The sequence below is a fragment of the Petaurus breviceps genome, unplaced genomic scaffold (assembly GCF_028583685.1).
Source record: "Petaurus breviceps papuanus isolate PSGF00001 unplaced genomic scaffold, PetGlider_PUasm1.0 90416, whole genome shotgun sequence".
In the NCBI taxonomy this organism is placed as follows: domain Eukaryota; kingdom Metazoa; phylum Chordata; class Mammalia; order Diprotodontia; family Petauridae; genus Petaurus; species Petaurus breviceps.
This window is the reverse complement of record NW_027187244.1, coordinates 3,617,305-3,632,304: the sequence shown is the minus strand read 5'-3', so window position 1 is coordinate 3,632,304 and position 15,000 is coordinate 3,617,305. Positions and strand designations below refer to the sequence as shown.

Genomic DNA, 15,000 nt, shown 5'->3' with positions numbered 1-15,000 from the left:
CCTGGCAACTTTGCAAAGATGACAAAAGACAAAAAAAGTCAGCCTAATATAGGTTGAAGAAAGATAGGCACACCAGTGCATGCTTGATGCATTTGATTATTAGAATCATTTCAAAAAGCAATTTGGAATGATGCAAAGAAAGAAACTAAAATTACCATATCCTTTGACCCAGAGACCCCATAAAGAGGTCAATGATGAAAAGAAAGTTCTTACGCACATCAAAATGTTTATAGTAGGATTTATTTTTTGGTAGCAAAGAACTGGATACAAAGTAGATGCCCATTGACTATGGAACCAGTGAATTGTCAAACATGAATGTAATGGAAAATTACTGTGCTGTAAAAACCTTGCATGTGTTATTTACAGAAAATCATGGGAAGAAATATGAAGTCATACAAAGTGAAGCATAAGTAAGAAAGCATTATACACATTTACTACAACAGTTTTAAAGGAAAGAACCCAAGCCACAAAGCAATCAAAATAGAATTTTGAAAAATTATAATGAGCAAGCATGATCCAAGGAAGAAATTTTCATCTTTTGTAGGAGTGAAGCTCCACCCAAATCAGGCAGTGTATAATTTCAGACATTGTTGATTTTTTGTTTTTCTGTTGCTGATTTTTTTCTTCTTCAGATTGATTGAATCAGCTAACATGCAAGATATTTTTCAAATCTGAAGGTGCTATAATAAGCATTTAAATAATTATTCTTTTTGAAAAATATATTAGAATATGTAAATGGTATAAAACCAAGTTATACTTAAAAATCTCCCTAAAAAAATTTTGGCATAGGCCAGGTTTATATAGACCATTTTCTTAGGCTCCTCAGTCCACCTACCCCACTTTTCATGCCTTCAAAGATAATGAAGTGGGGCAGGTAGGTAGTGCAGTGAATAGAGAACTCGTCCTGAAATCAGGAGGTCCTGAGTTCAAATCCAGCCTCAGACACTTGACACTTAATTAGCTGTGTGACCTTGGGCAAGTCACTTAACCCCAGTTGTCTTGCTTTCCACCCTCCAAAAAAAAAAAGAAAATTAACTAGATTTTCGAAGTTCAATCTGCCTAGACCTGAATGATCTGTGCTTCTCCTCACATTATAAAACCTAACTAAAGAAACTGACTTTGGTGATATAGTCAATATGTGGTTTCAATCTGCAAGCAGCTTTGTGTATTATTGTTATTTTTTTTTATCTGTTTTATATTTCTCCTTAACGTTTCCACATTTTGCAAATGCTAAAACCCTGTCTGAAATTGTGAAATAGAGGTCAGAAAAGCTTTTAAGCTATGTTTACATTCATGAAATTTAAAATATTTCTGCCTTTTGGAAAGTCAGGAAATTGTCAGTCTGCCAACTAGCTTTTCTAATGCAATAAGAATGACTAGGGGAGGTAAATGGCCCAGACAATAAACTATCCCTTTGCTTTCTATTTAATTCTTTGTAGACACACTGCATTTATCTTAATGATGGCTTTATGGATGGCTTAATAGGTCAAAGTCTTCAATCTCGAGGAATAAAAATAAGTCTGGAGATATTTTCAGAACCTCAAAATAGCAAGTAAAATCTACATTTAGTTAATAATTACAGGAGAGTCCCATCACTTCCAGGCTAGTGTAAGTGACATTTCATCTTGTGTCCTGCAGGCATTTTGGCAGTGGGAGGATAGGGCACAACTAGTGACAAATGAATAGCATTAATCTTTAAACTCATGTGGCTGGAATCCCACATCTTTTGTACTTTAGCTGGCTGAAAGACAAAAACCTGCTCAATAAAGGTAGCGACTCTATTTTTCACAATAACCTATTCACTTCAAATAATCTAAGAGAAGTGCATCAGAGTAGGATTTATATGTCTTTGTCAAATCTGACATTATAATCTGAATGCTCTATTATCTTGTTTCTGACAAACCTAGACTTTTTTTTCTTCTAAAGGTTAAGATGGTGAAAGTATTATTCTTTCCTGGAATGCTTTTGAGTTATATATGTTACTATGTTATTACTGAAAGTAATATCCTCCACCAAATCCTCCTTTGGCTATGGAGGTGGTGCTGGCTTCTTGATGGCTATTGAAGCAGAGGAGAAGTTCTGGAAAGTCCTACCAAGAAGACGACTTTTCCTGTTGATATATCTGAAGATGATGATCTTAATATTATGGCTAAAAGAAGCCTCAGAAATCATCTAGTCCAGTCAACTGATTTTACTGCTGAAGAAACTTAAGCCAAGAGAGTTAACATTGCACAGATAGTGGCAGAGTTGGATTTTATTTCTTAAATTAATTTATTTTTTAGCTTTCAACATTCATTTCCAAAAACATTTGAATTCCAAATATTCTTCCCATCTCTTCCCTATCCCCATATGGCATATGCTCTGATTACCCCTTCTCCTGTCTGCCCTCTCTTCTGTCACCCCACTCCCCCTTGTACCCTTCCCCTTCATTTTCTTGCAGGTAAAGATATATTTCTATACCCCATTGCCTATATATGTTATATCCCAGTTGCATGTAAAAACAATTTTTAAACATTTATTTTAAAAATTTTGTGTTCCAAATTCTCTCCCTTCTTCCCTCCCTCCCCACCCTCACTGAGAAGGCAAGCAATTCAATATAGGTCATACATGTGTAGTTATGCAATACATTTCCAAAGTAGTCATATTGTAAAAGACTAACTATATTTCCCTCCGTCCTATCCCATCCACCATTTATTCTATTTTCTCCTTTTGATTCTGTCCTTTTTCAAAAAATGCTTGCATCTGACTACCTCCTCCCCCAATCTGCCCTTCCTTCTATCATCCCTCCCTCCTGTCATCCCTCCTCTTATTGCCTTTTCCCCTACTTTCCTGTAGGGTAAAATACCCAACTGAATGTGTATGTTATTCCCTCCTTAAGCCAAAAATGATGAGAGTAAGGTTGACTCATTCCCTTTCACCTCCCTGCTTTTCCCCTCCATTGTAACAGCTTTTTCTTGCCTCTTTTATGTGAGACAATCCTATTCTTTCTTTCCCTTTCTCCTTTTCCCAATCAGATCAGGATTTTAACTTAAAGTTCTTTGAATACAAGTTCTACATTCTTTAAACATCATTTTTGGAGCACCAGATGAGCTCAGAGGAATATCAATCAGGTAATAAAATATTTAATCAAATATTGCAAGGTAGTATAGTACATACTGTGCTGGACTTGTAGTCAGAAAAACCTAAGATCAAATGTTGCCTCAGATACTTCAGGGACATTTAATACTGGGTAAATAATTTAACCCATTTTCAACCTCAGTTGTATCATCTCTAAAATGAGACTAATAATATCACTTACCTTGAAGGTTGTTGTAAGGATCAGAAGAGATGCCACATGAAAAAAGCCTTGTATGGGGCAGCTAGGTGGCACAGTTAATAGAGCACTGGTCCTGGAATCAGGAGGACCCAAGTTCAAATCTGGCCTCAGCCACTTGACATACTTACTAGCCATGTGACTTTGGGCAAATCACTTCACCCCAATTGCTCTCCAAAAAGCAAAAAAAAAAAACGTCTTGTAGACTTTAAAGCACTATATAATTGCTAGTTATTACATTTATCATAGGAACATTTTCATTCACTCACTTTAGATATTATAGTAAATATTTTAACTTTGTACTTTTGGATTAATGCATGTTATCTTACCCCAAAGTGTCCTCTACCTTCCTTAGTAAAAAACAAACAAAAAACCCTCACATATTTGGCCTTAAGTTTCAATAATAAAAATTTAAAAATTAGCATTTATATAATTTTTTAAGGTTTGCAAAGCACTTTATGGATATTTTTTTTCATTTTTGCATCCTCCCAATAATACTGGGAGATAGGTGCTATTATTATCTCCATTTTACACTTGAACAAACTGGGGCAGGAAGAAGTTTAGTGACTTTCCCAGGGCCATCCAGCTAGTAAGTATCTGAGGCCAAATTTGAACTTAGGTCTTCTTGACTCCTGGTTCAGCACTCTATATTTCTGTTATGGTCTTCCAGAGCATCTCTTCTGCTATATAGCTATTCTTTGGCCTCATCATGACCTATGATCCCTTCACCCCTTAGTACTTTGGTCACAAAAGTTCATCTAGCTTCAGTTTCTACTTTCCAAACTGTACCCAACTATTACCCAATTGAAACTGACACATCCCTCTACTCTTGAATACCTTCCAACTTCATCAGTCATTTGATTATGCTCTCTTTAGAAACAATCACTTAATTGACAAATCTTATGATCATTTTTCAGTCCTTACCTTGACATTCCTACCACATTTGACATCACTTACCACTCTCCTCCAATATAGTCTTTTCTCTCTTTGTTTTCATGATTCTGCCCTTTCCAGATTCTACTCTTACCTTTCTGACTGGTTATCCTCAGGCTACTTTGCTAGCTCATCATTCATATCATGCTCCCTAACTGTGCATGCTCTCTCAGGCTTTGTCCTGGGCTCTCTCTACACTCAGGCATGTGATTTCATTAGTTCCAATGTGTTTAATTATCTTTATGAGAGTCACAAACAGATCTATGGACTCAGCCCCTATTTCTTCTCTGAGCTTCAGTGACCACATCAACTATTGCCTATTGGGTGCTTCTATCTGAATGCCTTTATACATCCTGAATTCAATGTAGCCAGAACATAACTCATTCTCTTCCTTCCCCAACTGCTCCCATCTTCCAAAGTTCACTCTTTCTTTCAGGTTCATAATTGTAACATTGTTTACATGCTATCTTCTCCTTTAGATCATAAACTTCTTGAGAACAGGCATTGCTTAATTTTTCCTTTCTTTTTTATCTCCAAATTTGTATCTACAGTACTATTATTTGTACTTTAAAATATACAAAACTTTTTTTTTACTTCAGTTCCTGCTCCTTCTTCACTCCCATGCTCCCCTTTTTTTCCCTCCCTTTCTTCCCTTCCAACTTAGCTGGCACATAGTGGGCTCTTCATAAATACTAGTTGACTGATTCACTCCTTACTTTCCTTCATCATACATGTCCAATCCATTGCCAAATCTTATCAATTCTATTGCCATAATATTTCAAATATATAAATGTATCTTCCTGTGCAAAAAGCCACCATCTTAGTTCAAGCCATCTTTCATCATTCCTCAACTAGATTAACAAAACAACCTTTTAATTAGGCTCCTTGCCACAAATTTTCTTTACTCCTTCCTGTCTATCCTCTCCATGCCTTACACAGTGATTTTTTCTGAAGAGCAAATGAAAATCACTTATTTTCTCAATCAAATCTAGTGGCTTCTTATGAGGCAATACTCGTAAACTATTTTCCCAGCCTCATTGTCCATTACTCTTCCTGCTATATTCTGTGATCCAACCAAACTGGCTTTCTTGCTATTTTTCACAATCAATCTCCATCTCCCATTTCCACACTTCTGCATTTCTTGTTCCCATGCCATGAATAGAATGTCCTTTTTCTGATCCTTCATAAAAGTCTCTCTCTTCCTTTAAGATGCACTACAATCACCATCTTTTACATGACAAATTTCCTGATTGCCCCAACTTTTAGTACTCTTCCCTTCCCTAAACATTTGCATGTAACTACCTTGGAATGATTTACTTTATATTTATAAATAAACTTGTTTTCTCTCCCTAACAATGCAAACTCATTTTTATATTTGTATCCTGAAAGCCTAGTATAGTATCTGGCACAGAGGGTACTCAATAAATTATTATTGATAAATTGATTGACATTTGAGATAAACAGGGAGACTACACATGTAAGTGAATTTAGTAAACTAATACTTTACTTGCACCCTCCATCCCCTTGTTTAAGAGATGAAGTTAAGTAGTTTCACCAAGGTCAGTGTCTAGTTGGGAAAAGAGCTAGGGACTGAACTCAGGTCTCTTGATTCTAAAGTAGTGGCTATAAATGATGACTACTATATTATATCTATCTTTATACATTCTCCTATTTACCAAAAGACATACAAAATACCCATATATGTATATATACATATGAATAGATATATTACATTTTACATATATGTATATATGTATAGCAGTAGACATATTACAGCAGGTCTTACATTTAAAAATGTATACTGAAATAATTTATTTCCCTTCACTTTCTGTTACAAACATCTTGAAAACACAATAATAATAATAATAATATCAATTAAATAGTTTTTTAATTTGTGGAAAAGAGTTACCTATTTATCTCATTTGATCATCATAACAACCTTGTGAGGTAGGTGCTATTATTACTAATCCCATTTTATAATGGTGGAAGCCAAGTCTGAAGGATTAGATGATTTGTTCAGTATTATTCAGCTAATACATTTCTGGGGCATGATTCAAACTCTGGGTTTCCTGAGCACAGATTCAGTACTCTATCCACAATATGACCTATTTGCCCCTTGCAAATTCATCCCAAACATCACATACACTTTAATTCTTATAATATGAGCAAAAATGGAAGATATTACCAGATTGAGTCTTTGCTCTGTGACAGAGGCTGGGCTTTGTAAAAATTTTTTTTTCTTTTTCTCCCTGAATTCTTACTCAAAAGTTGAGCTTATGTTCATGGAAGAGAAAATTATTCCCCTGTGGCCAACAGTCAGAATAACTGCTAAATCTGAAAATATTTCTCATATTTTTTCTTAGTTATACCAAGAAAAAAATCTTTACTATCATGCCCAGGAAGATGTGACATAGTCTACCCATCAACCAACAACTAAACTGAACCAAACCTAAAAACAGATCTTTTCACTAAAACTCTTCTCTGATACCTCAAAGGCATGGATTTGACCTTGGGCACTTAAAAACTATACCAGTAGAAGAATAACTGGCAGATTCTAACAGTCTGCAAAAGATTTACATATTGGCCCAGTGAGACACTGTCAGACTTTCAATTGAAGTTCATCATTAGCAGATTGGACAGAGCAATTCATGAAAATGATGTATTAAGTTATTCAGGGATCAAGATATTTGTAATTGAAGAAAGTAGTAATACATGGATTATCAAACAATCAAGAAAACATCCAAAGTATCCAAAACAAAAACATTGTAATACAATAATTGAACGTCCCCACTACCCCAGAAATCACACCAGCCCACCAATTGTTAAGTCTAGAATATACCTGAGAGACTAAATACTTCAGCTCCTTCAGCTCATAGGGAAGAAATTCAATTGCCTCCCCACCCCAGTTTTAGAGATTTCCAGGTGACATAGATAGTTCTAACACTGGAAAGCAAGTCTACTCACTCCTGAACCAACTATCTCTCAATATTCTAAGTTGAGAAATGGTGTTTTCTTTTCCAGTAGGTATAGGTGGCATGAGCCAGGCAACCACAAGATATGAATAAATTTTCTCATCAACAATTTGGCTGGCCCTATATTTAGTACATTTTCATTTTTCCCTTTTTGGTCTTCCTGAATACAGGACAACATTACTAAATATTTCTGGAACATGTAAAACAATAACAAAATATGGTAAGGATGAAATTTTATGGTAACTAAATGAAATAAGTGGATGTTGTAAATGAATTTTTATGTATGTTTATCATAAAAAATTAAATGCAATTCATTAACTATTTCCTTTTAAGATGATGATTACACACCTTAATTTATCTGTTCCAGCTTTGTACCTTGAGATTCGAGCCATAGAGAGAGGAACTGATAAGGTGTCTAGCCAGCGCTTCTCATATTTTGGTTCATTAGCTATGGGCGAGGAAGGTGATGATGGTGCCTGTACAGAATAAATGAAAATCAATAATCACAGTCTATCAGTTTAGAAAGAGCCATATATATGGAATGGGTCTATAATCTAAAAATAATATTCTATACAATTATGATTATTAGACCATATTAATTATACTAAGGCAGGAAGTGAAATTATTTCTTTAAAGGTCTTTAAAATTCAGTTATTCTTAAATTTAAAGTGACTACTTATATGATTTTATTGAAAGTAAACGATAAGGGGAAATTAGAGGGAAAGAGAAGGTGCTGGCAGTGGTACAAAGAGGTAAAAATGAAAGAATTTGGTGATGTGGAGGTGCCCCTTGGGGTACGGAAGAAGCAACATCCAGAGGAAAGGATGGATAGGGTAAGTGAGTAAGGAAGCCCAAAAGAGTTGAAAGTCTTCAAGACTTGGTCTACTATAAGTATCTACCTATACAATTATTGTTGTGTTGATTAGTATTTTGTGGAATTATTTTTTCCACTGAAAGCATTTCATACAGTGGATATTTTATTATACATAAACATAAAAGAAGATGATGGCACAACAGATATTTACCACAGAAAATTCAAAGAGAAATTCTAGTAATCACAGACTCAATCCTTCAACTTGATGAACCATCTCAAGTCATTACAACAAAGACATTAGACAGGGGTCAAAATTATTTCACTATAGTGGAAAAAAAAAGAACTCATCTGTGGATTATGAGATTGGAAATCAAAGCATCTAGACAATAAAACTAGCTGAACGTATTTGTTCATCCTTTGGTAATTTAAATGCATCTTTCTGAATAAGATTATCTAGCAATACACAAATCATAAAAAAGGATAAGGCGCCATTATTCCATGGCTGAAATGAAGGTCATCTTCACCACTCACATCTTGCAATTGAAAAGGCTAATATCGTATACTTTTGATGACAATCCAGGACAATAATGACTATCTGTAGTATGATTCTTGAATAGGAAGAGGAGCAAGATGGCTGTCTTATTTCCCCAAAAGCCTCTAGAACTAGGGTAATTTATTATTTATCTGTTTGGTTTACTCAATACCTACGGCCGAGTCTTATCCAGAATAAGAACTCAGTATATGCATACACACCCCATACACATATGTAAATATACATACACACATATGCCTATATGTATAAATGCATATGTGTTTATATTTGTTGAGTAAATGACAATCTATAATTTACTTCAAATAATTGTTTTTTCAAGAAAATGTCAAGTCATAGAAAATTAATAGCTGTTAGTTTATATAATGGAAGTGAAGATTACCCTTTCTCTTGAGGCTAGTTTTTTTTTTCTAGTCAGAGATTACTTTTGGAGATCATAATTTCAAATATAAACTAAAATTCGCTAGAAGTATTATTTATTTTAGTTGTCCTAGTTAGGAAAATCTACCTTTTGATTAAAGTAATTAATAAAATAATTTTAAAATATTTTAAATATCTACAGATTTTGAATTAGTATCCACATTTACTTATTCTTTATATGGAAGGAAAAGAGCCTTACTAAAATTTACCATAGCACTTTCTCTGTATTTTCTTCCACAAATTGGATTCTCTGATAGTATCAAAGTGACCATGCTTAATGAAAAATTGTCATGGAAGTGTAAACTGTGTTAGGTACTGTCAAACTTAAAGAAGTTTTGAATACAGGCCTGATGATAGACTATTTCTGATGTTTGAGACTGGCCCAACTAAGTACCTAGAATCTCATCACCAAATGACTAGTCAATAGATCATTAACATTTTGACCACAACAACTCATGAAACAAATAAAAGTTCAAAATAATACTCAATCCTGTATAGCCCCATTCCACCTCATCATAAGGATATTTAACAGATTAAAAGGGTGATGATAAATAAATTCTCCTAGTTTCTTTTTTTTTAAGCAATTGGGGTTAAATAACTTGCTCAACGTTACATGGCCAGTTATTTCTGGGTGTGATGCTAAGTATCTGAGCCCGGATTCAATCCCAGGTCATCCCGACTCTGGGGCCGATGCTCTTACTTGCTGAGCCACCTGGCCACCCCTAAGCGATTAGGGTTAAGTAACTTGCTCAAGGTTACACGGCCAGGTGTTTCTGGGTAGGTGCTAAGGGTCTGAGCCCAGATTTGTTCCCAGGTCATCCCAACTCTGGAGCTGGTGCTCTTACTCGATGTGTTACCTGGCTGCCCCTCTCCTAGTTTCTTATTGAAGATTTCCTAGTTACTAGAAAATTTGGGATCAGGACAACTAATAGAACACTGAGGAGATAAGGTGGGGTGGATTTTTCCATCCTATATCTACCTGTGGGGGAAATTTCTCCAAGTGGTAGTGATGCACCTTCTGTAAGAAAACTGTATTATTCAGACCTATTTTGAATAAAGGTAAATAAAACAGAAGGCTCTGCTCAATGTTACAACCCTGGAGAAATGATTTAAGTTTGGGGGTTCATAAGCATATTTAGAGATAGGGGAGGTAATCAGACTTTCCTGTACATTTTTCATAATTGCTTGGCTATAAATGAATTCTAAACAGTTCTTTGGTCTGCCAAAGGTCCCACCAGAGAAATAAAAGGTATCTTGTAAATTATCATTCAGGAAAATTTGTAGTCGAAATAAACATGTGAACAGTAAAACTCAGAACTTGGCTTCTGGCTCTCCCAGAGCTTTCCTGTGTAAAAGGAGAACCCAAATTCTATCTCTTTAGGACACCTAGCTCCCATGAAGTATGTTATACAGGACTACATCATAGGATGGAATTAACATGATAGCTTCTGATTTTTTCCTTCATGTACAGAAAGTATTGATTCTCTGATGTCTACTGGAGATATTTTACCATTTTCCTTAGTTCTTGGATATTCAAGAACAATGATTGGTGGACATACCAGGTGCTATTTGTTGATCCTATATCTATATCTTTTGGAATTTCAGAGCATTAAAAGTTCCTAGGGAAGTGTATTAAAAGAAACAAATAATGAAGGAGATGGGGGAGAGAGGGGAAAATAAGCCTAGCTCACCCCATGGGTAGCTTTGTAAATGTCTTATTCATTGCCTAGAAATGGAGACCTCCTCTTTTAACCTTCACTATGGCCTATAAAACATTTTATTTTACATTTCCCAGAGTTGAGCATGACAACAGGAACAAGAAACAAAAATGTCATTAAAATTGTGTATAACCTAAATTTCTTGTCAGCACTTCCCTGTTAACACTTTTGAGCCATTACCCAAACCTTAAAGAACATTACATAAATAGGTGCAGTAAAAAGACTAACATTCACTCAGTAATTATTCTACTTTCTTTTACTAGTTTACAAATCAGATTTTCTTACATTTATGAGCTCAATTAATAGATAGCTCTATAGCAAAAAAAATATTCTACTATACCATCTACAAATCCTAATTATTTCAGGGAATGAAGAAAAGTGTTCGTTTTCTCAATATGATGGGAAGAAAAATTGAGGTTTTTTTTTGTTTTTGTTTTTTGGAGGGCAATTGGGGTTAAGCAACTTGCCCAAGGTTACATAGCTAGTTTTTTTTTAGTGTGGCTGTGAGTGTCTGAGGCCAGAACCGAACTCAGGTCCTCCCGACTCCAGGGCTGGCGCTTTACTTACTGCGCCATGTAGCAGCCCCCTTGAGTTTTCTATAGAAGAGGTAAAACCACTCCTATACATTTTAGATAGAAGTACAATGGAGAGAAAAGAAGCAAGAGACAGGTCCTTCAATGACAGCTTTCTTTATCTTTTCCTTTATCAACTTGCTAAGTTTCTGCCAAACCACCAAAGGATTTCAATTAGGAACCATGGTCAGTGATACTTAGCAGTAAAATTCTATCAGGGGATGTAACAGCAAGCACCCTAGCATACACAGGATGGCTACTAGCACAGGTTCTTTGGTTTGCTTTTCTAAGGGAAAACAACTCAAAACAGGTTAACAATCTTACTTTAATCAAACATATGTATCATTCACTTTGTTCAGGGGAAAAAGTCAGCCCCCTGAACTTCAGAAATACTAACAAAAATTACAAGCAGACAAAAAATAGAGACAGAGAAAATAACACAATTTAACAGACAGGGCTTCTAGCTGTCTGACCATCACACACATACATAGTTACCAGAGAGAGAAGCACCAACATCTGGGTTTTCAAAGCTGGGGGATCAATGGCTACCTGGAGTTTCATCTGGCCAAATCATACAACTCTTCCCAAAAGTGAGCCCCAAAGCAAAACCTCACCTCAGAGTACACACACACACACACACACACACACACACACATATATACATACATACACACACACAGAGCCTTCTTCAGGGTCAGATGACATCACAACCTTCATGACCCACTGCCTAATTACAAAGTAACAAAAGGTGTGATCCTGCCTGAAAAAAAAGCCTTCCCCTCAATCAAGCCCCTCCCGTTGGGTTCCACTTGAGGTTCATTAAGGGGGCAGGGAAGACCTTCAAATTCCCTAGGCCTATTAAGAGGAAGGGAGGATCTTCAAATTCCCTTACCATTGCAGTGGAATGTGAGCAAAGAATTAAGTAGCCACCATTAAAATCAATATCAAATAACCTCTTCTCCAAAGGAAAACAGTGTCAGGTAATAGTGATGTATTTGGAGAAGTTGATCATTTCTATTGTTAATGGTATCTGAAAAAGGCATTAAAGAACTTGGGATTTATATAGGTTTAGAGTCCAACCACTTTATTTTATAGAAGAAACAACTTCATTTTATAGTCAAAGAGAGGAAAAGGAATTTTCATTTCTTACACAGTAAAATGCCTAACCAATGTTTTTTTTTTTTTAAATCTGTTTCAATAGGTTCCACCTTTTTGAGAATGGAGTGGTAATAAAAAAAGTAAAACTTTGTTCTTTTGAAATCATCCAACACAATCAACTCCCCCCCAAAAAAATCCCAAACAAAAAAAAAGACAAAAACATAACACTGCCACCACCAATAGCTAAATAACTTGTAGAGGTAATGAGGCATACGTCCACCAACTGAACCAAAACATGGTAGGTTGTAGCTGTCAGTTTTTCATAACTTCAGTACAATTGATGTACAAAAACCCAGGTAAATTAAGTGTTTCAAGGGCCATCCACTTTTAGCTCCTTACAAGGAAATTACAAGAGAGATGACAATCCACTTTGATGTTTACAATTTATATCAACTGTCAAAAATTACAAGTTTGGGAGAAAATACATATCTACAATATTTATACTTAATTGACATACAGGAAAGGAATTAAGTGGGTAGTTCAGAACACATAGGTAAGAATTTTGATCTTAGGTCTAATAAAGAATATAATATATTCAAAATGAAATGCAGATTTAGAAAGAAAACTTTGCATAAGAATTAGAGTCATTCTGAATCTTAAATCTGGACCATGAGACCTTCGGTAAGTAAAATTGATATGGGAATCATTTCCAGTTTCCTCTTTGGTAAGGTGGACAAAGGTGTGAGGAGGGGGGTTAGATGATATCTGAGGCTCCTCCTGGCTTTGACATTCTATGATTTGCTGGCTGCCAAACTTTGTGGAGTCATGGCATTCTTGTTTTTTCATCATATCTTTTGGTTAATACGTTTATTTTTAGTTAACGTCATTCATTTCCACAAGATTTTGAGTTACACATTTTCTCTCCATCTTTTTCCCCCTACCCACCACCCCAAAACAGCAATCTCACTGAATACCCCCTCCCTCAATCTCTCTCCTATATCCTTCCCCATTTCCCTCCGACTTTCCAGTAGGGCAAGATGGATCTCCATCCCCCAGCGCCTGTATATCTTATTTCCCAGTTGAACATCATATCTTTTTCTCCCTTCAATTACGTCAAGGTCAGACAAGCAATTTTTAAGTGAAAGGAAATTAATATTAAATTTTATGGTAAGGAATTTTTGTGAATTTCATAACACACATTGTTGGGCAGTATGATATCGTGGAAAGCCCCAGGGATATCGAATCAGAATACCTGGGTTTAGAGTCTGGAATAAAGGATATCTAAGTAACATTCTAACTCTAACCACAGTGATTTTAAAACTGCAGATACCCAAGTCCTGCAAGCCGATCTGGCATTCATTGCCTCACAGAGTCCCTATGTGTTACAAAGTTTATTTTTTTTTTCCTTTTAGACAGGTATATTGACAAAGCATCACAAAACTAATATTGTTCCAAACTTGCTTGGAATATTAGTAGATCTGTCATTGTAATGGCATAGATGAGAAACTGTAAACAAGGCAGGCATTTTGCACATACTCAAAAGCTACATTCTTCATTCATGCTGTTCTAAAAACTCTTTAGAAATAATATTCTTAGTTCCCAGAGCTTTGATACATAATAATGTTTCCCCCTCTCAGTTTGTCTTTTTCACCATGCCAAGGATGTGGCCTTATAGTTTGAACCACTTTTGCAATATAACACTTTATTTGTTGAAGATAAATCTGCCTAGTCTAGGCAGACAGGTGGCACAAGAGGATAGAGTGTGGTAGTTAGAAGCAGGAAAACCTGAGTTTGAATTCTAATTTGCCAGCTATAAGACCCAAGGCAAATCATTTACCCTCACTGTTTCTGTTTCTTCATCTGTGCAATGTGGAAAATAATAACAGTATATACATCACAGGGCTGTTGTAAGGATAAAATGAGTTAACATATTTAAATCACTTTTCAGATCTTAAAGTGCTATATAAATTCTAGACATTATTACTGTCATTATTATTACTATTGTTACTTATCTGGAGATCACTTAGAACACAATTGCAATATAATTTGAGGCAGCTGAGAACATTCAAGTAAAAAAAGTTAAAAAATTAAAAAGCAAAGAAAAGAACTGGCAAGCTGTTAAAATAGGTGTCACAAGGTCCATGCAGAACTTTTATGTACTTCATTTACAGAATAGTCCCTTGAGATCCTGGGATCTATTTATTCTTGTTATACATAGAATTTGAGTAAAACTAGTTCTTGTTGCCTGGTTCAGGAAAGATTTGAAGCAGCACAAAAGAAAGGGAAGTTATGGGTGGTATGGTAGCTTCTGAGTTAGGTACTGAGACGACATTAAAAAAGAAACGATAGCAAAGAGAACAGTTACTAAAAGCAAATATAGCAACTCAAACAGTACAGTGATCGGGGGTCGTTAATTGAAGGAAGAACCCCCCAGTCATCTAGAGTAACATTCATTAGAGGGGGAAAACCTACTTGATTATTCTTTTTGGGTAAACAAGAGGTTATTTCAGGGGCATCACTGTATGACAGAAAAGTATTCTATACACACATGTATATTTATTTTTCTATCTATCTATCTATCTATCTATCTATCTATCTATCTATCTATCT

General features: G+C 35.4%; 1 protein-coding gene across 2 annotated transcripts in view; it reads right to left on the bottom strand.

Annotated features, from left to right (window-relative positions):
- Positions 1 to 6,913: 6,913 nt before the first annotated feature.
- Positions 6,914 to 15,000, bottom strand: part of LOC138177447 (gamma-2-syntrophin-like) — a 404,566-nt gene continuing 396,479 nt past the window's right edge. The window contains exon 9 of one of the 2 annotated variants that reach the window (XM_069108637.1): positions 6,914 to 7,694. In XM_069108637.1, the coding sequence (XP_068964738.1) occupies positions 7,533 to 7,694 (162 nt within the window). In that variant the 3' untranslated portion in view covers positions 6,914 to 7,532. The remainder of the gene's footprint in view (positions 7,695 to 15,000) is intronic. The other variant, XM_069108636.1, reaches the window with a different exon arrangement.